A 27,437-nucleotide genomic window follows, 5' to 3' on the forward strand; every position below is an offset into this window, starting at 1 on the left:
TATATATTGTTGTAGTTATGAAAGTAGAGACATTTGTTAATAAAGAGTATAACTTTGGTTTTATTTTACGACTAGAATAAAAATTTCATTTATACAAATGAACTGAAACTCATCGCGCCAAAACTAGTATCGTACGATGTCATACTTCATACATATGAAGGTATGCATTGTTCTTACTCCAAGAACGGATAGGGTTAGCAATTCCGAACAAATCTCTCAAATTTAATTAAATGCATATTACATAATCCAACTTTAAGAAAATATAAGATTTTTCATTCGTAGACAATGTCGAAATATCGAGCTCCACCAAAGAAAAATAAAAAACATGGTAAATATCCCGTTTTAAATACTGTTAGCTTAAGAAAATACTTCTAACAAAAATATGTAATTATATTTACTATTGCAAATTAACCTGACATTTATATTTTTACTTATTCTTTTGACGTTACAATATGACACAAATTAATAAAACTAATACATTTTTTTGACCATTCATATTCATATATCATTTTTATAATCACACGAGCAAAATAATATGAAAGTTTCGACAAAATCAATCGTATTTATATATAAGTCATATAAAATAATCTACCTATCTATTTTTTTATCTGTGCAACACTTATTGATTTTATAAAAAAATAATAATGGCCAAGTAATTTCAAAATCAATTTTTTTTTAAGTCAAATAATAAAAATAATAATTACATTAATTAACGCCGTTGACAACCCTACCCTATACCATAATATAGCACATCTGTAGAACATATTCAAGCGTGCCTTTTGTTCCTACCCTGACCATGTGGCGTGCGGTACGTTTAGTCGACGCTTTTTCTAACAGTTTTTTTCGACATTCGAAATTTAAAAACCATTCATGTGCCTATTCGAGTATCCGGTCACTAAAATAAGCCTTTACATGACAGTGGAACGGATATTATTTCGTTAGTTACACTGTTGAGTTATGTTAAATGGCATTTTGGTGTTCGAGTTGAGCTCTCGATTAAAATGTGTGATAGTATGTATCTATGTACGTTTTTTTAAAATACTCTGTTTTGACTTCCATAACGTGCTCTATTTGATATTTTATAAAATGCACGGATCTATTTTGCATTATTAAAGGTACTTAACTTGTTGTTATTAAATGGTATTAGTATTAAAAATTGGTATTTAAATTTTATGTTATAATATAAGTAAATATTGTGTATAATAAAATAACTTTGTAAAGTTTATCTTTATTTGGTGCGATCTGTAGATATCTTAATTATTATTAAATTTATTTAATGTTAATCAACATCGTAAATATGTAAGATACAGACATAGAGTGGGCACGGTCACGAGTATGCGACGCTGCGGTGACGCCGACGTCAAGCACGTGTCGCTTGAAAAGCTGCCAACTCGCTACGACATTTCCTGTTTACTGTCACCCGCGCTGCGCCCGCGCCGTCTCCCAGCACGCCTCAATGAAAGTTAGGATTAAGAATATTTGATTCAATTTGAAAAATACACGAAGGAAAGTATAAGACGCTTTTGGCGTTAGACAATAATTACCATCTTCGTACGCTGTGTAAAATGAATAAGTATTCGATGTAAATATGGAGCTTTTAATTAATAAATTTAAAACAAACATATTATTCAAATTACATATTAAAAAATATGTGCTCAATATTCACTTTGATTCTTAAGTTAAAAGCATACTTATAGTAATATTTAAAAATAATTTTCTTATTTATATCATCATTTAGAACTTAAATCTTGACAATATCTTATATCGCAAGCCAAAATCGTTACGATGTGGACATAACATATACATACATTTTATTACATTTCGATAAACTTACATTTCGATATTAGGTAAATAGGAGTTTGTTATCAGATCGTAAAAATCTAAAGTAGCGTACGACCTCAAATTGTCCCCAGTAACTTATTTGACATTGCCCAACTCTCGTAGTTTACATCAACACTTAAAAAATCTATTTTTTTCTTACTAAGTTTCCGTTTGTTGAATCTCGATGCGAGAGTTCCGCGTACGACATGGCCTTGGAGAGTGTTGACCGAAGGATTGCTCCTATTAGCACTTTTTAGATCTACAACGAAGCTCAATGCAATATTTAATGTTTATTGAATATCGTCGGCGATCGACATACACGCACAAAATATAATAGGCAGCGGTTTTATTTTGTGAACACTCGTGGTATATATACATATTATATTATATGTAATATAAGTTTTTCATCCTCCTTAAATAATACAAATTAGCATATATTAACGTATTTGACAATTTTCGATAGTAATATTAGAAAATAAATTTTAATAATTTTATAAAAGTTTCATAAGGTTAAGACACATTTCTTTGAAGAGCTCCAACGGTCTCGAAACTAAAACCGTCCGTTATCCGTCGATTGCGGGCTCAAACCATGCAAATACAATATCTACTTTTCATGTCAAGTACATGAAAATTAGAGGTAGTATTTAGGTTTTTAATATTTATTTCGAAAATAATAGTAAGACAACCTGCATATATGGCCAGTGGCGTAGCTAGGTGGGCAACGGCCCCGGTGATTGGAAAAGAATCGGGCACTCACCCCCTCTTTCTACCCCTTCTTTAACCTATATTGCCCTTCAAAATTATAGTTATAAAAATAAAAAAAATCTTGTGATTAGGGTTGAGGTTTTCCAGCCTTAGGAGCTGGCGAGTTGGCAGACCCGCTCTTCTCAGAGCTTAGGTTAGAGGGTCCCCTTAGCTCCGGGGCCCTGGTGCACTACACCACCTGGCCCTACGATAGCCACGCCACTGTATATGGCAGAATAAAGTCCACATGTGTGTAAGTTTAACAGAAAGAAAATAAGGTGTTAGCCCAGCATTTATTGGCTGTTATTTATTTTTTACCTGTTTGAAAAGTTGTTTAGAATGCATAATGTTAGAAATGATGTATCTTAAAATAATTGAAATAATTGTGGGTAGGTAGTAGTTGTGGGTAGGTGTAGTCTTTACTAGTCAGATCTTTATCAGAACTCATTATTATTGAAATTATTTCTAATATATATAAAATAATTATCTACTTTATTTCACTTATTTGGACATGAGTGTTTGTCTGATTTATATACGTCAATTCAATCTTTTATGCAAAAAAATTAAAATAAGCGTTTTTTTATTGCAGAACACATACACTTATGTATTTCTTACAATAATATTAATTAAAACATAACATACTTAAGTATCTGTAACTTAATAGAAGTTATAATATATACCATAGGAACTGTTAGGAACAAACCTGACCAAATATTTTTTCTTCTTGTCGTTTATACACAGATAACGCATTGTGTCACTTTATCAAAGTAACGAGTGTCGATGTTTCTTAGCTCGAATATTGCGAAAATAAATAAAAAAATCTAATTTTAATAATAATAATAATATTTGCACAGTGTAACCGTGTTTATTTAATTTATATTATTCGTACAAACTTCGCACGTGTATTTCAAATTTATACCTAAATGCGTTTTAAAAATAAATACATATATTATAATACATTAAATTTTAATCCGCCTGTGTTCAGAATATAGTGCTCTCATATTATTTTTTTGTTCACGCGTGTTATTCATAATAAGTATTATTAAAATATATTACTTTTTATTTATCATTTTTTTATTATTTCGACACAAAAAACAATCGTTATTTTTCGCCATTTCTTTAATCATAACAGTCGTTATTTTTAAAATAACTTATCTGTTACTGTAAAATATGCAAATGATAAATATGTAATTAATGTATAAACTAAATATATATATATATATATATATATATATTAATATATAATATATATATATATATATATATATAAATATAATGTATAAAATAATTAGTATATAAACATAGCAAGTTTTATGTGTTTGGAATCTGTAAAATATAAATAAACAAGCCGACGAAGCATACCTCTCAATATAATATTAATATGACTACATAGCTATTAAAAATAAAATTGAAATATTAAAATTGTATCGTTAATATTCTCTTTTTAAACGTTCAACTCATTAAATTCGTTAATGGACTCACATCCGGTTCGCTGGCTACAAACTGATACTTCGGGTTTTTTGTGTTATTTGCAATTTTTTATTGTAAATCAATAAACGTAAGTTGGTAGTTTCAGGTATTGTTAATTATTTTATTTTATTTTATATTCGTTATTATTAGCCTGATACAAACATAAAGGACTTATTATATCGTATTTATATTTTAAATGGAATATATGATATAAAACCTTTTTACTTTTTTTACCAATCCTTTTTACTGTAATACTATGGTAGGGAGCAAGAGAGCTCACTTTTCGATCATATTTAACGTATTATTGCAGCCAATATAGAAATATCATACTTCTTTAAAAATCGTTTGTCTATAGCAATGTAATAGCTTAGTAGCAAATATGGAAATATTATAATGGCAACAAAATTAAACAAGTTAAAGTAATTTTCAATCGAAAGGTTTTTTGGGCGAGTGTGCTATTTTTTTTTTAATTGTATATGAAACCGCGTAACTTCTATATTTTTGAATTTATAAGCAATAATTGTTTATAAAATTAGAGACACCCATTATTTAACATTCCGTATTCAATAAAGCAACAACTATAAGCTACGTATCAAGAAGCCGTATCACATATCTCATGTCTAATGTCATGGTACTCTTGGGGATACGTTTAACGGGACACGCAATTACGATGATAAAACAACTGGTGGCATACATTGCCGCTTTTCACCGAGAGATCAACAATCTTACATTGTGGAGCATAAATTGCTTCTTTATAGAAGAATCACGCAATCTATATAACATATAATGTATGTTGTCGCGGTTAAATCCGGGATAAGGCTTAACGGGGGACGCAATTATGATGATTAAATCAAACTGGTTCCAGCACACGCTGTTCGTTCGCTGTGACCGCAGCTATGATCTCTGCGATAATATCGAACATCAAATTCATGTATTAAATATTTTTAAAATCATATAATTGAAAATTTGCCTAGCAGTTTAATATTTACAATCATTTTACAATAGAATATATTTAATGGAAATAAGTTTTCTTTGGATAGGACAGGCTCAGGACAAGAAGGAAAGATGTTTAAGATTAGCACAAGCTGAAGTGTGTACTCGTATCTTAGACATTTTCATATTGGGTTATTATAGTTAGGTACTTAATCTCTTAAGTACTTAAAACAAATACGACTTGTTTTTGGTAACTATGATTGAGTAATTTATTTGAAACAAGGTTTCTAAATTTAAAAACTAGTATTTTTTTAAATGTATGTATAGAATAAGTTTGATGTTATATAAACATATTCATAATTTAGGGTTTTTTGACGGAGTGAAAGAGAAATTGTTTTAAAATCTTTACAACGGAAAGCTGAAGAGGGGAATTAAGTAAACTGAGTGAAAACACAAGGGCGGTGTTTCAAAGGAATATAAATATAACTGGCGCCGGCTACAGCGACAGAACGCTTCTTAACTAATCTCTGATCTCATGCGAGAGCCAATTTGCCTCCCCTTCAAAAATATTAAAAAAATATATCTTTTTGTCATTGTCGCCCATTCATGTAAATTTTTGTTAAAATAAAACTTTTCAACCGGCGTGATTAGTAAGGACATTTCTTTCGTTAAAAATAAACATAAGATATGTTTAAAAAGTAATATCCACTTTCTATGTTACTGTACTCGTACATATACAGGTTTCAACTAAGTTTAATGATAGATGTTTCATTATTTCAACCTACTTATTTTGTGTGTTAGATTGTAAAATTCTGGTTTTCGACAATTTTGAATTAAGTATGATAATATTAAATTCAATTTTATTATGAGTTTGTAGTCATACTCGTAACTTTATCGTTGCCATATAAAAAGGCCAATTAATTTTAATATTAAAACTTTTTTTTTTATTTCATAATCAACTTAAATCCTTTTACGTCTGACCAAGAATTATTTGTTAAAAACTTAAATAAATTGCTGTGTATGAATTTAAAATTTAGTAGTCTGAGGCATATTTTTTATTTATGTATATTTAAGTATAATGCAATAAATAAATGAATTATTATTACTGGTAATATTTTTTATAATAGTCTGAGTTTATAATTGACAAAGATACTCTTTCACTATTGATATTTGTCAAAAAAAGTCGCGGGAACAGATTTTTTTAATAAATTTTTCCATGTATGTTTTTAATACGTTAATTAATCTTTTATTATTGATGTGAGGTATTTATATGAATCTCTTAGTGTGGGAAAGGCGGCTTAGAACTCAATACGCGACGTAAGCTACTAGAGCAATAAATAACGCTTTGCAATTAAAAGTATGTTTATAGACGTTAAATCCTAATCGTAATATAATTAGCTAATGCTGTTTTCACTATGTCATTTATTTCAAAACATAAAATCCTAACCTCAAATTAAAAATATTTAATCCACTTTGATACACAATTTTGATACATTGGTTTATATATCTTCTGTATACATTTTTATTTTAGTTAATAAACATTTCATTTTTATATGAATAAAAGATTAACCGATTTTGTTGTAAAGGTCAAATGTTTTTTTTTTATCTCTTAGGTTTGATTCTTATTATCCCATTTTTATTCTGAATAAACCTATTCCTTTGCGGAATGGCAAGTATAAGGCACACATTTGTTAAATACGTTGTGACATGTTAGTTCCTAACGACATTTTTATTGACGTCCCATGGATTAAAAATGGACACGACGAACATTTTCAAAAGAGCCAAGTGCACGGGACATTCACTCAATCTCATAATCTCAAGAGTCGGCGGCTTTGACATGATCGGAATGAGTTTAGTCACATGACCAATAGTTTTGCGTTCTTTTCAAGATACGGGACTATAAACACTGTCAATTTTTAGATTCTGGCTGGCTACTACAAAAATCTCGACACAAAACTGAATAATCTTTTAATGGTTGACCGGACCGGAGGACCTGGGGATCTGCAGCCTAATAGTTAGCCACTAGACCAACCAGACTATCAGTCTACTATCAGTAACCAAAGATTATGCATTTGAAATCGTGATACTTGCTCTGTCTTTTTACATTGGGTCACCTCAGCGTTACTAAAAAAATTATATTCGTCATAATCAATGGCAAATACCAATCAAGCACATATTATGTCTTTCTGGGAGTGCAAGTACTTAATTTTGTGACGAGAACTTAGAAACGGCCAGCAGTACACTTATTACCATAGCGGAATATCTGTTTCAATGTATAGCAATTTTAGGGAAAAGAGAATAAGAAAAACAAAAAAAAAGTATAACTACTATGTAATATAGAGCTATACATATACATGTTCTGCACTTCTATTGTTGACTAACAATGCCACGAATTACCTTTGATTGTACTCTCGAAACTTAAGCGAGTTTAAAATTAGCGTCGTAGCGTGATTTGATAGGCGAGCGAACGGAAGTCACGTCTAAAATAACCTGATGTTTGCTAGCCGAGCACTTCCACTGTACGTCATGTTAAGAAATCCCTATATATTCTATATTTAAAAAAAAACTATAATCATGACTATGTGAGGAAGAGCGCCGCGAAATATATGTAGTGATCTTAAACTAGAAGTGATTATTAAGTAATACCAAACGGTGATAATTATGTACCACATAGTAGATACCACAAATGCGTCATTTTATTTTTATTACTAACTATTCTTTCAGTATCAACAATCGGGAACCTTTAATTTATAGAAATAATAAAAAAATACAGCCTGTGATTTCAAATTAAGTGCAATTTTAGTTAATTTATAATTTATCGCTATTTGCGAGATACCAAAACCAAAACAATTCTCTTTTTTATTTCTATCACTGCTCAAAATAAGCTTCTTGTTTTAATTATAAACATCAATTACATAATATGACGTAATTAAGGCTTCAAAAAATTATAATATCCTCTGCTTCTATTCTGTAATCGCAAAACGCATCATGCATATTTTCATAGAGTCTAAGCCGCAATGTGCGATGCAGTAATAGGAGTTCTCGTGCTTACCTCATTAAAATTGACTCGAAAACAAGAATTAATTTTAAAATAAATACCCAAATACTTTAATAACAAAACTCCTCACTGATGAAATGAAATGTTATTACACGTTGAGCTAATTAGCCTTGAAGTGTTTTACATAATACAAGGGAATGTGGAATTTTTGACACGCTTGACGTATTGCTGCAATGCCGGACGGGAATGGACTGAGCACAAAGTTGTGCATTGTACTGTAAAAGTCAAAGACACGCAAAGGAGAATTTTCGTTATTTGTATGATCATGATGATGGTTCCAAACGCTATAAACGGCTAAAAAATTAAAGAAAAAAAAATATATTTCAAAGATTTTAACAACGATATAAGACTTTTACAACGATATAAAAATATAATTCCATAAAATTATACAAATTTTCCATAAAAAATATATTGCTAAAGCATGACAATGATTAACCTTTTCTGGAATTTAATGTTCGTTTGGTAACTCTCTCAATTCTTTCACATGCAAAAAAACAACTCGTTCAAATTAAAAATGAAGCTATAAATTAAACTTAATTCCAGTATGAATGACGAAAGACTGCTTCACAATTCGAACAATTTCGTGAATACCTACGCCATATTTCAACTTCCCGAGTATCTAATATTGTGATTGAATCTCATTTTCGCTGAGTTTTTTATTTGTTTATCGATGTTTTAGAACTGTTATTTAAGTCTTAAAAATAATAGTGATAGAATAAGTTACGTGTTTTGTTTTTTTTTTATTGTTGTTTGAATATTTTTTATCTAGAGTGATGTACTTTTTTCGACAGTAATAAACTGTCCAGCAAAGTACTGGTTGATATTATAATTTACTTGTATTCAATTATAATTTCAAATGGAAATATTTATCTGTGGAGTAATATTCTCGATGGTGCCAGTGGGCGTCGAGAATGTGGATATTTTGGGCCATTATCGCGCGCCCACGTCTCACTATTGGCAGAAAAATGTTACTAAAATACATCGTCGCATTTCACTCGTCTTGGGCCGAGTCAGAGGCTGACATTGATGCTGCCCGCGGCCTGAGGGCTGGCATCAATGAAGTTTCCAACGCTCGCTAGTAGATTAGACCTCATTAATGGCGACAGTCGATATTGTTTTTACGTCGGCTGCCCCCGCCCGTCTCAGGGTCTCTTATCTGCACCTTATCATTGTTACAAAGAGCGGAGAGACGTAATGGAAGATATGTGTTCCAAATCGCCGAGATCTCTTGCTCGTTTCCGGTGGTTGTTTACAAAAAAATAATATATATCTATATATAAAATCATTGTCCGAAAGCGGGCGTACGAACCGGCCGGCCGAGATACTTGGTGCGATTAAAAATCGTTACAACTTCCGTTCGGGTCCGAGTCTCGGAGCGGAGGCCCAGATAAAAAAGATAAATAAAAAAATAACATAAAGATCGATACGGCGGGACGGCGCTACCTGTTTTTTTCACCGAGCCTTAGAGCTTGAGGCAATTGGGACGCTTGTGTCGCTGTGGCCAACATATTTATTGTACATATTATATGCGTGCATTCCTCTTTATAGCACACGATATAAACACGCGATGAAAAATAAACCACGAAATCAATTATCCTATACATGATAAAGATCAGAATACATTAAACTTGAATGAGTAGCTTTCTCTACATCTCTACATTCCTGCAATTTAATCTCCCAGTATATAAAAAAAGAATGACACAAATAAAATAGTTCCTACGGTCAAAGGGTAAAAACATACAATGATCTGTCAAGCAAAACCAATGATAGAATGACTTTTGATACAAGTTCGCTTGCTCGTCGTCCCACGTGAATGTTTCGTCTCAACAATTATCTATTTATTCGAGTAGTAATATAAACTAAAAAATACTATCTAGTGTCTACAGTTACAAATAAAACCAAACATGAGCTGAGACTTATGTTTCCGGTCATTAGGCTCTGCTGATTAATGAGTTAATATGTACCTTGTGGAAGTGATTACCATTATTCATTACTTACTGTTACTAGCTATGAATATCGATCCCGCTTTAAATCTTCCTAAGAGCCTCTTGTACACTCCGATGTCTGTACCTAAATAACAATTTATGGGCCCTCTAGCTTTTAAATTTAAGTACAGGTTATTTTATACGGATTATTACATACTATCGAAAGAGATACCATAAACGTCATTAGATATTGTAATGCGTTTCTCTAAACGACACTAGCAGCGACAAATTAATGATGCTATAAAAACACTCGCATTTGCATTTTAAGGTATGGGACGTTAATAAAATAATCATAGTGAGAGAATTACAGACAACTTTTCAAAGTGACAATATTTGCTTCTGAAATAATTACTATCCGGTGAGTTACGATCGCGTCTCCTCCATGAATTACGAGCCGAGCGGGTTACATATTCAAATTAATTGCAACAGTAGATATTATCGGCAGTCGATAAGAGCAGACGAGATCGGCAACAATTTCACGAATAGTGCGCCATGATAATTAAGTGTTCGAAACGCGGTGGTGTGCGTGGGCCCGAGTGGCCGAGCGAGCGGGCGAGGCGCGGAGAGCAGGCATATCAAGTCTGGTAACTATGCGGCGTAACTCCGGTAGCAGTGCAACAGGTCTGAGGCGGGGCGGCGCGGGCGCGGGACGGACGGTAGGAAATCCTTTGCTCACGAGCGCACACAGCTAAAGGCGTTCCAGTGTGCGCCATCCGGTTTTCTTTGCGCGTGAGCACCGTGTACACACGCCGTGCGCCTGTAGTGGTGTATATCGAGTCGATCGATCAATGAGCTCGACATCGACTCGGACTGTTGCCTGCATGCAACTCATTGATTAACGCTATGAACGTGGAATTGTTTATTCATTCATGATGAATATTTTTATTTCAAATGAACGTTTTTGTTGTCCGCAACACACAGGTTGACCTTCTTGAAGCAGACATGGTATGATGCTTACGTACGCGTACGGAGACATTGAATATATTCTTTCCGCACATGTAGCACATCTGTCTAGTCTTCCTTACGGAATTGATACTTTGCTTAATAAAGTTTCTTAGTAAAAATCAACCTTCATTACTATTAAACGTTATTTTAGTACCAAAACAACGTCTTTACGTATGTTTAAGCTATAGTAAGTATTCATTGACACCAGGGCTCATAAGCCACTTGATATACATTGGTGCTGTAAGAAATATTAATCTTTCCTTACATCTCCAATGACCTGCGAACCTAGGATCTAAGATGTTATGACCATTGTGTCTGTACACTGGCTCTTCAAACTGAAACACATCAAACAGTAGAATATCCGATGAGTGTTACTTAACCAGACGGACTTGCACAAAGTCCTACCACTAAGTGTCGAACGTACACCGTCATTCATTAAAATAATTATTGAAATTAATTCATATTAACAAAATAATTTGTCAATTTACAGGTTTATGCCAGACCCTGCGTAAAATGTAGGTAAGTAAATACCATTTACAATTAATTCAAGTAAATACAGAACACTTCATTTAGGAATTATGTATGTCATTTAATCCATTTATATTGAAATGATTAAAAATCAATACTAAGAAAATCAATGAATGTCTATATATTATGATTAAATGATTACTTTAAACTTTAATCTAATAGAATTAGAGTTTATATTACTAAAGAATATTAATATTCCTTTTTGCAACTCATTACTTAGTTAGTAGTCAAATGGACGTTACGTATTTAATCAAAGATTGCCTCATAATACGCCTTAAGAATAATTAATTGTCATCGATACATTGACTGTCGTGAATATAATATTTTTTTTTAAATATATCGTTTCAACCAAATAATTTTTAATTATCGAGTAACTGTACAATACAAGATGTTTGAACATTTTACTAGATTTTATATGAATCGCTGTAAAAAGTTTTACGAAATCATTATTATATGTTTTAATAAGTAGGTTTTTAAGAATTACTATAAAATATATATGCTCGTATGTTATACATTTGAAATCATATTTGCAATCATTTTTAATATAATTGGAGTTAATCAGCTAAATTAAATATTAATTATATTCATACTGTAATATTATATACATTGACTTACATTTTTATTATTATTACATATATTTTATTCGGCTTGACTATTGCTTGTGATCACTACGATGTAACTATCGCAAAGTCATACAAAATAAAAAAATAAAAAATATATTATTAGTGCACTTATATTGGAAAGTTTTAAGCGTACAAAACTAAGACATATGAGCAATTATATCATGTCAATATTAAATACATTCGCCATCATCGTGTATGTCCATATCACATGAGACTTGAATTTATAAGAAAACGTGGAACACAGATGTCGGGATCAATTAGCTGGACGCGTGGTGGCGAAGAGATCGTGGATATAAGCATATCATGTTATGTTATATTAAAACAACTGCGTACGCAAAATTGATAAACAGATTAAAAATGTCATAAATAGCTAACGGATAATACTCACTTCGTTACATACCTTCATATTTTAAATAAAAAAATATCGTATAATTTATCTACTATTATTAGTTTTGAACTACCTCAGTTCCGATGGTAGCTAGAAGGTAAATATAAAAAAAATGCGTATTAATGAGCTTGAACATCCTGGACGTGAGGCTTGTGTGGCAACGCGGTACGCAGGTGTGGGCTCGGAATTTGCGTGGCGTGGTCGCAGGCATCGCGTGGGCGGCTTGTTCGCCCACGGCGCCGCACCTAGCCGCGTCGCCGCCTCGCTTGTCATATACGCACTGTGGACTGCTACGCGTTTTTCGTAAATAGTATATTGAAATTGTAATTATATTTCAAATCAGACCCGAATAAGTATTAACTATCCAATTATCGGTTTTTAGTACTTCGTAGCTAACATCATTTCAGTCATCAGTATTGCCGAGGTGAATGACCTAATGTAACTATAGGCATCATTTATATAAGTACTAGTGTTGGCAGCACATGCAAGTGATATATAATATCTCTTATTGATATTATATAAGTTTGTCTTTGGGCAAAGGTTACGTACCATCAGGTCACCTATTGTGCCTTTTAATAATTCAAACCTATGTTTCAAATTCGAAAGTGTTTTCATGTTTTAACTACTCAGCTGATCATGATGAAATCTTACATGTACATGTTAACAGGGCTACAAAAAAGGACATAGGACCTTACACTTGCCCCGCTACTGCAAACAGAAACTAGTATTTTGTATAGTATATTAAATAACCTAACAAAGTGTATTTTATAATCCATACATAATTAAAATATGATATTAAAAAAATCACGTGCTGTTAACGTAAAGTACAGTGCGTGTTCACCATCATTATGTGTTATAAATCATTAATCACTACTCCATACAGAGCTAGTTGCCAACCGTTCTATGATTATCTGAGATACCTTGTCTTTTTATAGATATACCTGTTTAAAATTATCATAAACGATACATATTTTTCTTTAAAATGAGATTGCTCTGATTCCCGTATTAGGTAAACAAATCCAAAGTAAATTGAGCCATTGGTCAGTACATAATAGAAGTGTTTCAACAGCTTGCAACAGCAGCAGCTGAATGGATCAATTCCTTTTTTAAATTCACGTTTCACAGTGGGCAAAGAACTATATGAACAGGGCTCTTTGGAATTTGTGAAACGCGTATAAAGTATATCCGTTAAATCCTGGGGTCCTGTGTAAAAACCACGTATCACGCCGATAAAATGTTATTGGCATTTGAGGTGTCGGACTTGCCTTTTCATCGGATTACGGGAACGGATCAGACAGCACTTGTGTCAGCACGCACATGGAGGGCCGGATTAACCACGTTGGGGAACAATTCGGAGCAACTTGGCCCTATTTAAACTTTCTAAAATATATTTTTTTTCCCATAACGCATTTTTTATAACAATTACAATATTTTGTTAAAATATTCTATTCACACACAAAGGTGCGCCCCTCTACTTGAAATTAGCATCGGCGTGTATGAGCGGTTAACGCTCGTGATGCAAACTGTCTTAAGGCCGTTTTCAATAACTACAATAATTACAATATTCAGTAATTAAAGATAGGCAAATCTGTTCTTTTGCCCGTACTTTGGCACTACGATTCCATGCATTGGATACGTTAGCATAAATATTTACAAACAAAACAAACAGCCGAAAAACAAAGTTCAAACTGTCAAAACGTTTAGTTTAATTATTGACTTCGTTAAAAAGCATAGTAAATAAAACGAAACAAACCCATTTATATATTATTATGTATATACTTTATTTGTATTTAAAATAATTTATTACTGTATCACTACATACTTAATAATTAATAAATTCGCTTATGTATATCTTATATCTTTAAAATTACGCAACGGCTTTTCATGCGGTTTTGTTTAAACCAACACATATTTTTGCGCTTATATTGCAAACGCTAGCTGAACCCTACGAGATAGATCAAAATAACTGTACTACAGTATTTTACACCTTAATGACGATAAAAAGTTCGCGATGGTATACGTCTATCTCCTAGGGATAACCCAGAATAACCATTTTTTATTCTTTACTTATTACAAGAAATAATGACTTATTTTCAAAGCGATTTTAAGCAATACAGAATTAATCCTTATCCAATTAAGTATCTTAAATACATTATTGAGCATGACATTGTGTCGTAGTTATAATAAAACGAAATGATCAAAAAGCTTAGATAGTTGAGAGGGAAAAAGTAATATGTCATTGGTTAAAGATAGATAACACTTATCCTTGATTGTGAAACGAAAATTAAAGATAGATAATTTCTAACTGATAATCAGATAGTGATCTATCCGTGATCTTAGATGGGATAGTGAAAATTGATTGTGAATAAAAAATATTTAACGGTTGTTAAATTTATTTAATAAAAACGCAGATAATTTAACGTGGAAGGGTGCGTGAATGAATAGATAGATCTATATATAGATTATATAGATATAACCACCATAATATTCAAATGGAAAAGATACTTGGCTTCAATAAATTCATTATCAATGAATTTTTACAAATGCATTTACAAAATTGTTAACATGGCTGAGATCTACCAGGATGACATGATCGTCAGCGCAGTAGGTTGAGCTAGTTTTATTTAATCTAATCTGTAAAAGATGATTTTACTCGTCAGGAAAGCATTTTTTTAAGCTATTTTTCTCTATTATACAAAGATTCCAGTATTTAATATTATTTTATAATTATAATTACTGGAGTCTTTGTATATGTTTAATATTAATTGTAATAGAACACTTATTTTATATTCTTTCAAAAAATTACATGAAGAAAAAGAGTCATAAATTTGATTAGTCTTTTTTATTCGTATCTCGACTGAATGTCTTAGAAATGAATTAATGTTTATCTAAAAAAACTATATAAATATTATCGTTACATTTTCAAAAGCAAGAAATGCCATTTCTACGTAGCTTATTATTAGCAATATCAATTCCCACGAACGGATTTTATACGATGGGAATGAATTAATACTCCTACCATTTAAAAAGGGTATCTAATAGCACGTTGCTAGCATCCTAAAGAATTGATTATACGATTGCTATCATGCACGAAACCTACCGAAAAAACAAAAGCGCTTAATGCGGTGTTATTATGATACAAACAATTTGATCTGTAGCAACAATACGATTGCTATTGATGAAGCACAAAAAATGTTTTAGTTCACATGTCTATGTAGACTGGTATAACAACTCTGTGATCTATGGTGTGGTCATAGAGTAGAATGTTAGTCTGTGGTGTGGTGGAAAGTGATGTCATTGGCCGTAACAGAGTGCTCCACTAGCTCTGTCACAGCTACTTTTGCTTTTTGTGTGAACATTATACATCCTGGATGAACACGTCATTCGTTTGGAATTCACTAATAACGAAATGATTATTCTTTTTTAAGAGCTAATAAGGTGCCCAAATCAATTATTATTTACTACATACACATACATATAAATGTGAGATAATTCAAATTTTATAACCGTCATTTTTAATATTTTACAAAGATATATTATTGTAAAAAGAACGTTATTGTCAACGACATAAATACTATAAGAGTAATACAAGTAAGGATTTAAAATTAATCAAATTAAAAAGGATGTAAGTACGCCTTTTTCTTAAGATTAACGTGTACAATTTCACTTTTTAGAAAGACTTAGCAATAAAAAGTTAAACATTTTTTAGTTCCGGGTCATTGAAATTCTACTTCAATAGGTTTTATTTGTCGTTTGCTCTGTACGACGTACGTACAGGATTATCGTTGTATTTTATTCACCGTCCTGTTTCCGGACTTTGGAATATCACAAAACAAATTAAACATTATCATATGAGGAAAATACATACATATTTAACTTTGCTCTTTGGTTCCCTAATGAATAATATTTAATAATTATCCGATTTTTAATTAATTAATTTCGGCTAAACTAATTAAAAAAAAGTTAATTTATTTGACTTATAATTTATTAGCTGTTAAGGTCATTCCATCCATTTAATAAAATATTCACGTAAGCAGATATTTTAACCTACTTACATACTTTAGCTATAAATCTGAAAAGTAGTACCATAAACAGTGAATATTTTGATTTAAATATCTGTAAATTTGAAACATGCCTGGCGGCATCTACTCCGAACCGTTCCGTTGGACGTCAAGTTAAGATTGTGATTGTTGTTGGGGGCATTCGAGCCGGTGAGCCGGTGTCGGTGATTAAGGTGGCTTCCTGCGCTCCGCGCTTGCCGGACTCGTAATAGCCGAGGTGATGGCGCGGGCTATAGCGCGCCGGACGCGGACGGCCTCACGGAAGGTCGACTGCCTCTCTCGCCGCCCGCGCTCCCGCACCTCTTGCACGCCCTCACTCGACCGCTACGTGGAATTTATATAATTGCCTTCAATTAAAACGAGAATTTCATCCAGCGCATGTTCCATCTTCCCATGACAGACGTGACGTGACGTGACGGATATTAGGCTGACAAATTCGTTAGATGGACGCCAAACGTTTTATCAGATCGGTCACGTAAGCGAATTTTTGCTACCTACTACACACATCCGTCGCTAAATAACCGCATGGGCATGGAAGGTCATCGTCGATGAGTGCGTGCCATGAATGGAGTGAGTCGTGCGCGACAGCGTCCATTCAATGAGATCCTTCATTCTAACTTTTGTTCTTACGTAACGCTTGTTCATATACTAGATATATTGTTACATTAAAATATTATATTACGATGTCAGTGTCACATTTTTTATAACCGAAATCACACATCTACTTACGGTTTTTTTAGTGCAGTAGAGTAGAGTATGTTAGTATAATGTTCGTTTCATCATTAAAATATTTTGAAATGCTTTTGTACAGTTAAAGATACATTTATCAGAATTTGTTACATTACGAACGCGTATCCGTTTGATTTTTAACCAATTCACTTTTTCATCTTATTTCCTGCTTACACTCAAACATCCATGTGTTAATTTGTCATGAAACCACACATGTTTACATCCCAAATGTTGCAAAAAAATTGAGTATCCGCGAAAACCGGCGCGACGCGCAGTTCATGTTGTTTTTGTTTATTTCTAAGAAAGAGCATTAGCAGAATTCTCGGAGCGCGGATAACGAATGCTTTATATTTTTTTATCATCGGATCGACAGAGTACGTAATATGTTTACATAGATAGTCTAAATAGTAGTTCTATACGTTGCCTTTATCTGGGTCTCACATCCGGCATAATAGTGTGCCTAACGCGACTTTCAGTACTGGGACAGTTATCACACGGTTTGGGCACACACTGAGATAGTAATTTTAGACAAACAACTCTCTTATGAACCGCTTATCGGTTCTCATACTCGCAAAAGATAATACGTGTTCAAAACAATACTATTTATCGTTGTTAAGTAACCAGACAATTTATTTCGTAATATACTCGTGTATATATAACGCTAATTGTCAAAGCTTAAATATATTTAAAAAGAATTACGATTAAAACGAGACTGATAACTTTATTTGACTTCAGAAGGAAGTTCAAAGATAACACAATATTTTGAGAAAAAAATCGAAAGATAATAACTAGCGCCACAGTGGATCTCATTGTCTCATATTAAATATTTCAAAATTATTATAATAAATTAATGAATTATGTTTATGTATCAAAAACTTTGTTGCTAACTATACTATGCGTGTAAGACTAAGTTTATCTTGTTTATTTTTCCTTACGAACACGTCTTATTTAACTCATAAGCTTATATATTTTATAATAATCGAAAATAAATACAAACTCCTTTGAACGAAGTCAGCGTGATGGATTGTATGTGTAAACTAATATTGCTCTATTATTCATCAAAGTGGTTGAAATTCATAACATTATCTGTATTGTAAAATGGAATAAGAAATTAATCAAAAGTCATAAAAACATACTTAGATATAGCTGTAATAAGATAAATAAAATCTCATATTTAAGAAGTGTAACATATTTAGATAATCTTGAAATAACTTTCTATGAAGTTTGTAAAATGTTTTACATTAAGAAAGTGTAATTATATGAAAGTCTTTCTAAATCACTGCCAGTCATTAAACGTTAATTGTATAGTTGTAGATAATACTGTCAATAGGATCACTGGTTGCGGTCGGCAGCTCGGGCCGAGGCGGATGGAAAGCGCGGCGGAGGCGAAGGCTTCCGCTCGACCGACGCGGGCGCACCGCCTCCAGAATAACAAACGAAACCTGATTTCTATCGAGGCCCACGTTCATAAACACTTAACAATCAAAACATATTTTTCGAATCTTATTCGAGTAGGCATTGCGCTCTATATACACGCGGATATTGAAATAGTTTTGTTTATTAAGTCTAAACAGCCCACGTTGTCATTTATGGTATAACTCTTATATGGGCTTCTATAAAATGGAACAATGAAATCTGACTCATCCACACCTACCAGTGGAAATGCCATATTAACGGCTCCTTATTGTGTTATTTATAAAATAAAACAGTGTATGTATATATTTACCGTTTCTACTTTCTAAAGCTCTAAGCTATAGTAAACCCATTTCTTATAATGTCTATGACTTTTATACTAATTTATTCATAAAAGGAAAACGTGAAATTTCCATAAAAAAAATAAGTAATAGGATTCTTATACTACGAAAAACAGAATGAGAATCACATTGTGTTCGTTCCTGGATGTAACCTTTAGCGTTCCGTGAAACGAAACCTTGCCTCAATTGGTTGTCAATGGTGTCGTTTTCACATGGTATACCTATTTAGTCAACCCATTGTTCTTAAATGGTATCGTGTAACTCATCAACGCTTCCTTTGCGTGCTACAGGCTAGGAGATAAATCAAAATATTTGCTTCTTTAAATGATTACTTTATGAAACAAAGTAATTTAACTTTATGATTAAGCTACATGTGTGGTATTTTGTGAGACACTAAAATTTGATCACTTACTAAAATTGAAATAAATAAATCATTTGTTCTCGATAGAAAATTGTGAAGCGATAAAAAATCAATACTTCCTGTATGTTTTCTTCTTACCGTTAACTCAACAAAAAATATAACGACCCGGATGCAGATTCTTTAAAAAAAAAATCAATCATTTTAAACACATGTCAGCCCAATGTTCCGGTCGACATAAAACTTGAAATAGTTTGCGAATCCGTAAAGTATTACAATAATTGTAAATTTGATGTTGTTAGTAAAATAAATGTGTAGAGCTATATATATTGGAAAAAGTAGAGTGTTTATATCATAATTATAGTATTGACTATAATCAATAAAATTAGATAATCATTATTTTCAAAATATGTAAAACTAATAAGCTTAAAATGATCAGACAGATCTGACACTTATCAACTAAATTGTTATTAACTAGCGACCCGCACCGGCTTCGCACGGGTGCAATGCTGATACTAAATATACTACAGAATGTCTTTATTTACAACGTTCACAGCTTTTTTGTCATCAGACAATATTTATATTGTCCATTTTAAATCTGTAATATCTTCGAAAATATTCATTTAAATTATATGCTATAAGGGGTCATTGATCTTTATTAAATATACAATGTATTTAAGGCACTTAATTGGATAAGTATTAATGCTTAAAATCACTTCGTAAATAGGCCATTATTTCTCATAAAAAGTAAAGGACAAGAAGAAAGGTTCACAATAATGTAGTATATTATTTTGATCAGCCAGCGTTGGCAGTGTAAGCGCAAAAATATGTGTTAATTTACGACATTACATTATAAACCTCTAACATTATTAGCGTTTCTCTACTATGTTATGCATGTTTTATACAAATAAACCTTCCTCTTGAATCATTCTATTAAAAAAACGGCATCGAAATCCGTTGTGTAGTTTAAAAGATCTAAGCATACATAAAGAGACACAGATGTCGGGAAACTACATTGTTTTACACTGCGTAATGATAATACAAAATTATATTATTTTATATAAAACGTCAAAAAAGGGATCTTATAAAGTATGTAATCTTTAGAGAAAAAAAATAGGCGGTGGTATCATCTATAACATGTTTTGTATAATGTTAAAAATATGATTATTGCTATGTTAGATTTGGAAATACGTAAATAACATAATTATTACACTGCTCTATTTACCTAAACCAGTCAAAGACGAGGAGAGCTGTGGACAGGCATCGTGCTACGTAAAGTATCTGAGATTTTTATTAAAATTAGGTTTTAAATAAAGAAACTCACGCTTTTTAAACATATGTCTATATGTCTTCAATCAGTTTGCAATTTTTTTAAATGTAACAATTTAAATTCGCTAAAAAAAATTATATGAAAAATTATTTACCACCAAATGATGATTCAGTGCAATCGTTATTTCATTGAAGTGACTCTTAGAAATGAAATGGAAATTTAAGAGCAATTGTTATGCGGTTGGCGCTTGCATCTGGACAATAGAAGAACTAACCTCAGGTAGAGATCATTTTTTGTATGACTAACTTGTGACGTCCATTCACTCGCAATCTGGTTTATGAATTAATATTTAATATTTACAACGTATTCTGGTCTACATTTTAGATTTTATCTTATTATTTAATTATAGTTCATTATATCTTATACATTAGTGGGAGAGAGTTCCTTATGTCTATAAATGTATTTTATTTACATTGTGGTACATTTTTAAATAGTTATTTTACCATAAACATTACGAAGCTTAATTTTGGTAGTCGTTTTTTTAAGTTTTTAAATGCTACGGCGTATCTGTCTCTATCGAAATTCGTCGTTGGTTATAGTCCCTTAAATTATGATGACAACATCTCGTATGGCGTAACGTTATCGCTCGTCCTTGACACAGAGACGCCGCGTGCTCAACACGCCTTATTGTCGTTGCAACCTTGCGAAAATTATACTCGCGTATACCTATTACCACTGCGATAACATGTCGCCGGCCGCTTGCGCGTCTTCCTCGTGCACCCGGATATTTGTGTCGTGAATAACATTCCGCTTGCTGCTCGAGATGTTTCATATGACTATCGAGAGCTCTGAATGGCGTTTTCATGTTCTTTACCACTGAGTGAGGGTAGTTGTAGTTGCAGGACGAAAGTGGGCGGCGTGGTTCGACTCTTACCGACCGGAAACCTAATTCCCGGATGCGGCCGCGCGGGGATCTCACCGGAAGCTCGATAAACGAGCACATCCGCTGCCGTCGCCCGCGCCGCAAAATTTGGCACCGCGAGCGTTCGCAGCCCGCTTCCGGCCCACCGCCCCCCTTGCCGTCCCCGTTCGCCTGCGAAAATAGCGGCCGACCGCTTCGTGTACGCGGTTCATTCAGTATGGCCGCCTTCCATTCATAAAAAGGCGAAGTGCGCGCGGAGGGACGCGCGGCGGCGGGGTGCGGCTCTCCGCCGGCCCGCTCCCGCGCCCGACGCCAGTGCGGAATGTGCCAGCGAACGGAACGGTCGTTTCGTTGGAGCGTAGCGCTAACGCTCCCGGTTTTCCATTAAAATGTGTATAAGGATAAGTGCAGTGAATCCGCACGAGTTCGGAACGGTTACGAAAATCGCCGTCATCGAGATCAGGAGTAGAAATCAACGAAGAACTTCACCGAGGAAGTGAGTAGCGGCCATATTGCAGTGATAACCGCGCGGCGGGCGGACGAGAATCGAGGCCGGTGCGTGGGCCGCCCCCCGCCCGCGCCAGGTGCCACTCCGAACCGCGCCGGTCTTATGAGCCTTCCCGTGGATTTGCGCGGCCAAAATTCGGTGGTTCTACCGTATTTTTGTGTGTCAGTGAGCCTACCGGCGCGGTTTCGGTCCGGCACTATCGGCCTAGCGTAGATGCTCAGTGTAGTGAGTGGGGCCAATCGGCCCGAGTGCCCTTGTGAGATGTGTGTAGGAGACGTGTGACCGTGGAACGTCTGCTTCGTAAGTACTCGCACGACGTCATTCCAAATCCAGGATGTGACGAGTCGCGGCGGATTTGTCCGGCAAGATTTTATAACTCTCGTACCATACGTAGGTAGTAATCAGTCCGATCGCGAAAAAAATTAAGCAAACATGAATGATGAGGCGTCGCGCCGCGCCTGGCGACCGTCGAGTGTGACTAGCGCCGTCACATACCGTCACACGTGTGCACCTCCACGCAGTGGCACCGAGAACCTCTCCGCTAACAAGTTTAATAGGAAAGCTTTCATTTATGATGCTACTTCAAAAATCATTAGAACGAAATAACAACCACCTTTAACTTTAAAGAAGGCGCTCATAAACTTTCATGAACTAGCCCCGTCCCCGATGGCACAAACTTTTAAGTACTAGACAAGGTAGAGTCTTGCAAGTCGTAGAGAACCGTATCTCGTTTCAAGTAACAACGTTTAATACGATGATAAACTTTATTACATATTTTGATCGTTTTATTGAGAATTATTATAGCAACAGCGAGAACAATTTCGACAACGTTTGATAACTCAACGCAGATAAGAATAAAAATGTATTGTAAACAATACACAACCCTTATCATTTAACAAACTTTACGACGTTAAACGCATTTAGACTAAACAAAATAATGTCGTAGAATATATGTATATATCTAGAAAAAATATTATTCGCTTTAAAGTCCTAATAATGTATATTGCTCATATATTCATTCCCTATATCGTTTATATACTATATTCAAATGAAAACGTGAAAGCATTAGAAAATCGTAAGTTATTAGTAAGATACTTCTGAAATAAATATTCACAACGTCACTATAAATGTCGCCTCATAACATTTTTCATTCTAAAATTAATTAAAAAAAGAACATATTTTTTCCGGTATGTATTATTTATATCGTTCGAGATACGTTTAGAATTTAGTGTATATTATGTATTCTCTAATATTTTAAATTTCTCATAATTCTACTGATAATACATAGATCGTTGATGCTTTTAAATGCTAAAAGTATTTTAGTAGAGTTTGAATGGTAAAAATATAGGAAAATCTTATGTTGCTAATGGATTGTGGTCAAATAACTGTATAATTATAAACTGACCATTTATATTATTAACTTAAAACTTAAATGCATGTACAGAGATTTAACTAAAACCGGTTTAATTGTTTAATTTATACGCATGAACTTGAAATGAAACACAAAAATTAAATTAAATTATAGGAATTAGAAATATAAGCCGAGTACTTTTGCAAATATATAAAATAAAACAACTTACTAAGAAAAATATTAATGTAATCAGTATTAAAAAAAATATATATATGTACGTAAGTAATACCAATAGTTAATTCATTTAATTTCGGTTCATTAGTGTAGTCGCGACACTATTTTATCTCAGATAGACAGACGCCCATGGTAGCCAGATGCCTGTCATAGATTACATATATGTAAATATTTCTGACATTATTAATTTAATCGTAGCAATATTAATCAACAAACTGCTTATATGTTTCAACGCGTACGTTAGCATTCACAAGATGACATCGGAATTATTCATTCCAGTTTCCCATAAAAATTATATCGTAACAGTATATTTATATCAAATTTATATAGTCATGTAAACTTCGATATATAAATAAGATGTACGTACTCAATTATGTAATTAATTTTATCTTTATTTTTAATTTTTAATATCACACATTTTGTAAGCGACTTCGCTTCCGATGTTCCCTGATATATATAGAAAAGTTGATTTATTCTCAGCCCTCTTTAAAAAAATCACATGGATTGATTGCTTCCTTGATTAAAAAAAAAAACACAAACCTTTCGCATATAAAATGTTACTATTACTAGAGATAGCGTATAACGTTTTTGATTCTGATTAGCTTCACATAAATATAGCACAATTAATCATTATTGTTATGTCTATATATTTTTTTTGTTTTAGGTACATTTTAGGTTTTTGCGTACCCAACCGAATGAGTTAATTATTCTCTAAATATGATAAAAGTTTGACAAAACATTATACAGATAAATGATATTAATCAAAAGATGTACTTATTTCATCTCAATCAATTAATAAGTCATTGCAATTATATACTAACTTTATAAACTGGACGGAATACATTACATACAGGCCTACATTAGTTTTTCATTAAATTTTACACAAATTATAAATTAAAGAAAATTAGAAATTCATACAACTTTTAAACATAGTCGAAAATATTTAGAAACACATTAATATTATCTTCTAAAACATTATATACATACATTTAGTATTAAAATGATATTTATTTTAATTATACGTCATTTAGTATCATTGTTTACTAAAATATATAATTATGAATTAAAGTCGTTGTCAATCAATGCCTACTTGTATTTTATAATTGATTGTTCGTTAAACGCAATGGAAAGAGAATCTCATTAAGTATTTTTTATTTAAATTGATTTGTACTTTTATGTACAACCGTAAAAAGTATTATTCAGAATAAAACGAAAGTAAAAGTTATTGAGAGTATCACTTTTAACGCCACCAAAACATTTTTTTGAAACCATTTTGTAACTGGACAAAACTTACTAATGAAACTTATTTTCAATCAGCATCAGTACCTAATAGGTTTAGTGGCTAATTTGAAGGACAGATCAACAACCGGTTTAGCGAAATTCTTCTAATTATTGTTGCACAAACGAGCGGGCCTACTTGTAATCTATTTTCTTGTTCACATTATAAATATAATGAAATTATTTGTCAAAAAAAAGAAACTTAGACCCGTGGACGAGTTAAATGATGTAATGTTTTGAATTGAAATATAAGCAAACTGTATATAACTATGAAGCGGTATAATATGTTTATAATGCTGTAAAGTATGTATGCTCACAATATTGTTTAATAAACTCACTCCATTATTAACTGGAAACGCGTCTTCAAAAAAAAATCTTAAAAAACAATATTATGAATCCCTTTACGGTATGTAATCTTTTTCTTAAATAGTGAATTTGAAAAATATTTTTTGCAATCATCTTAATAGCTTCAAAATTAATATTGAAGGGCAAGAACATTTTCAACTTAAATTCATAACAATTAAATTATCGACGTTAAATCCATACGCGTAGGTAAAGTGCGAACTTATATCATTATCATTTCAATATAAGCTCGGAAAGAAAAAGTTTTATTGTGTTCCTCTATGCTGCTTAATTAAATATACATTCATTTACCCTACATTTTAGCTTAGTAAAGTATATTATGGAACTTCTAACAGACTACATCGTATGTATCATGTGTTATCCATAGAAATTACAATCGTAGTTTGTATTAACATTTACAACAATAAAGTTAAAAACTTTCCGCGTTCATTCACTAAAAGTATTATAACTATAATATACAGTGACCTACGATTTGTTGTATCTGTAGGCGCTTCTTTAAAGAGATATTAATTATAAGTATTAAAGATCAGACGTACATATATCTCTCACATACTCAGTTAATATCACTCAGTAAATTTTCGTAGGCTTGAAAGGTCATCTTAAACTTATGAGAAAATTGATAAAAACTTTATATCTAGAACAGGATAAACGATTGTAGAATAGCTAAACGACATACTCTGTAATTTTAAACGGGAATGAAACGTGCGAGTACAAAAAACTGATGTATTTTCCTCCTACGAGCATTGTATTAACGTATGTATTTATTTTTTCTAAGGTGGGGACGATGAGGGAACAGGAAGGCGACGGCCCAGAGAGCCGTTAGCCGGACTCGATGGACGAGTATGGCGGGCCGGCGGCGCCGCCCCGGCCGCCCAAGCCGGCGGCGCGCGTGCACCGAGCGGGCGCGGCAGGCGGCGGGGGCGCGGGTGCGGGCGGCGCGCGCCAGCCCGCCGTGTCGCTGCTGCGGCCGCGGCCCGAGGCCGAGCGCGAGCGCAACGCGTACGTGGAGGCCCCGCGCCGCGCGCCCCCCGCGCCGCCCCACCGACACGCGGCGTCGCAGCCGCTCAAGCCGGTGACCGCTCAGCCAGCCGCCGACAAGAGGCGAACGCCGCTCGCGACGGACTCGATCGTGTGCGAGACCTGCGGCCGCTGCCGCTGCGAGCAGTGCGCGCGGCCGCGTCCGCTGCCCTCGCGCTGGCTGTGCGGCTCGTGCCTGTGCAGCGCGGAGGCATGCGTCGACTACGCGTCGTGCATGTGCTGCGCGAAGGCGCTATTCTACCACTGCGGGAGCGGCGAGGAGGAGGCTAGCGAGCCGTGCGCGTGCGGGCCGCGGCTGGCGTGCGTAGCGGCGCTGGCGGTGCCGCTGCCGTGCCTGTGGCTGTACTGGCCGCTGCGCGGGTGCGCGGCGGCGGGTGCGACCGCATACGCGCGCTGCCGCCGCGCCGGCTGCCGCTGCCCCGAGCCGCCGCCGCTCTCCAGTATTATCTAGTCCCGCCGCGCGCCCGCGTTGTACAAATATTTATTGGCGAGCGGAGAGCTCCGGACCGCGCGGGGGTGGACTCAGTGATCGCTGTGCCTGGTCCGAGTGAGTGGTGACGGCGCGGGGCCGGCGCGGACGAGCGCCCCGCGCCGCTGAGTGATCGTCTCTTGTAAATATAGTCGTATAGTGTGAATGTACGTGAACGTGTCGCCCGAACGCCGAAAGTCTCAAATTTTCTTGAGACCGAAACGTGTCATAAGAAAACGCTAACATTAGTATTTTGGATTCCACACAAATCCAGAGAAGATTAAGAAATGAGATATAAAGCATACTTATTAAGATGTAGATAATTTACCATTTATTTATTAACTGAATTTGTATTTATTTGTAAATAAAACGACAACATTATATTATAAATACGAATGTTTACTACAATATTTGTTTTCTTTTTGTCACTAAAACCTAAAACGTCTTATGAAATGTAAAAAAAAAATGTATAAAAGGTCACGACTGTATATGTGAAAAATAAGAACTACGTGAAGCAAATCAAAGTCGAATAATATGTTTTTTACTGAAAACTGAAAGTCGTCACTATATAGATAAAAATATTCCATTATATTAAATTTTTACTTTA

At 33.9% G+C, this 27,437-nt stretch overlaps 1 protein-coding gene across 3 annotated transcripts in view; it reads left to right on the forward strand.

Annotated features, from left to right (window-relative positions):
* The window catches only part of LOC125077932 (protein sprouty), a 37,182-nt gene extending 9,954 nt beyond the window's left edge, over positions 1 to 27,228 (forward strand). The window contains exons 2-3 of one of the 3 annotated variants that reach the window (XM_047690053.1): positions 11,447 to 11,475; positions 26,099 to 27,228. In XM_047690053.1, the coding sequence (XP_047546009.1) occupies positions 26,156 to 26,812 (657 nt within the window). In that variant the 5' untranslated portion in view covers positions 11,447 to 11,475; positions 26,099 to 26,155 and the 3' untranslated portion in view covers positions 26,813 to 27,228. Of the gene's footprint in view, positions 1 to 11,446; positions 11,476 to 21,845; positions 22,086 to 26,098 lie in introns of those variants that run through there. The other 2 variants (XM_047690054.1, XM_047690052.1) reach the window with 2 other exon arrangements.
* Positions 27,229 to 27,437: the final 209 nt, after the last annotated feature.

Source organism: Vanessa atalanta, chromosome 4, assembly GCF_905147765.1.
Source record: "Vanessa atalanta chromosome 4, ilVanAtal1.2, whole genome shotgun sequence".
NCBI lineage: Eukaryota > Metazoa > Arthropoda > Insecta > Lepidoptera > Nymphalidae > Vanessa > Vanessa atalanta.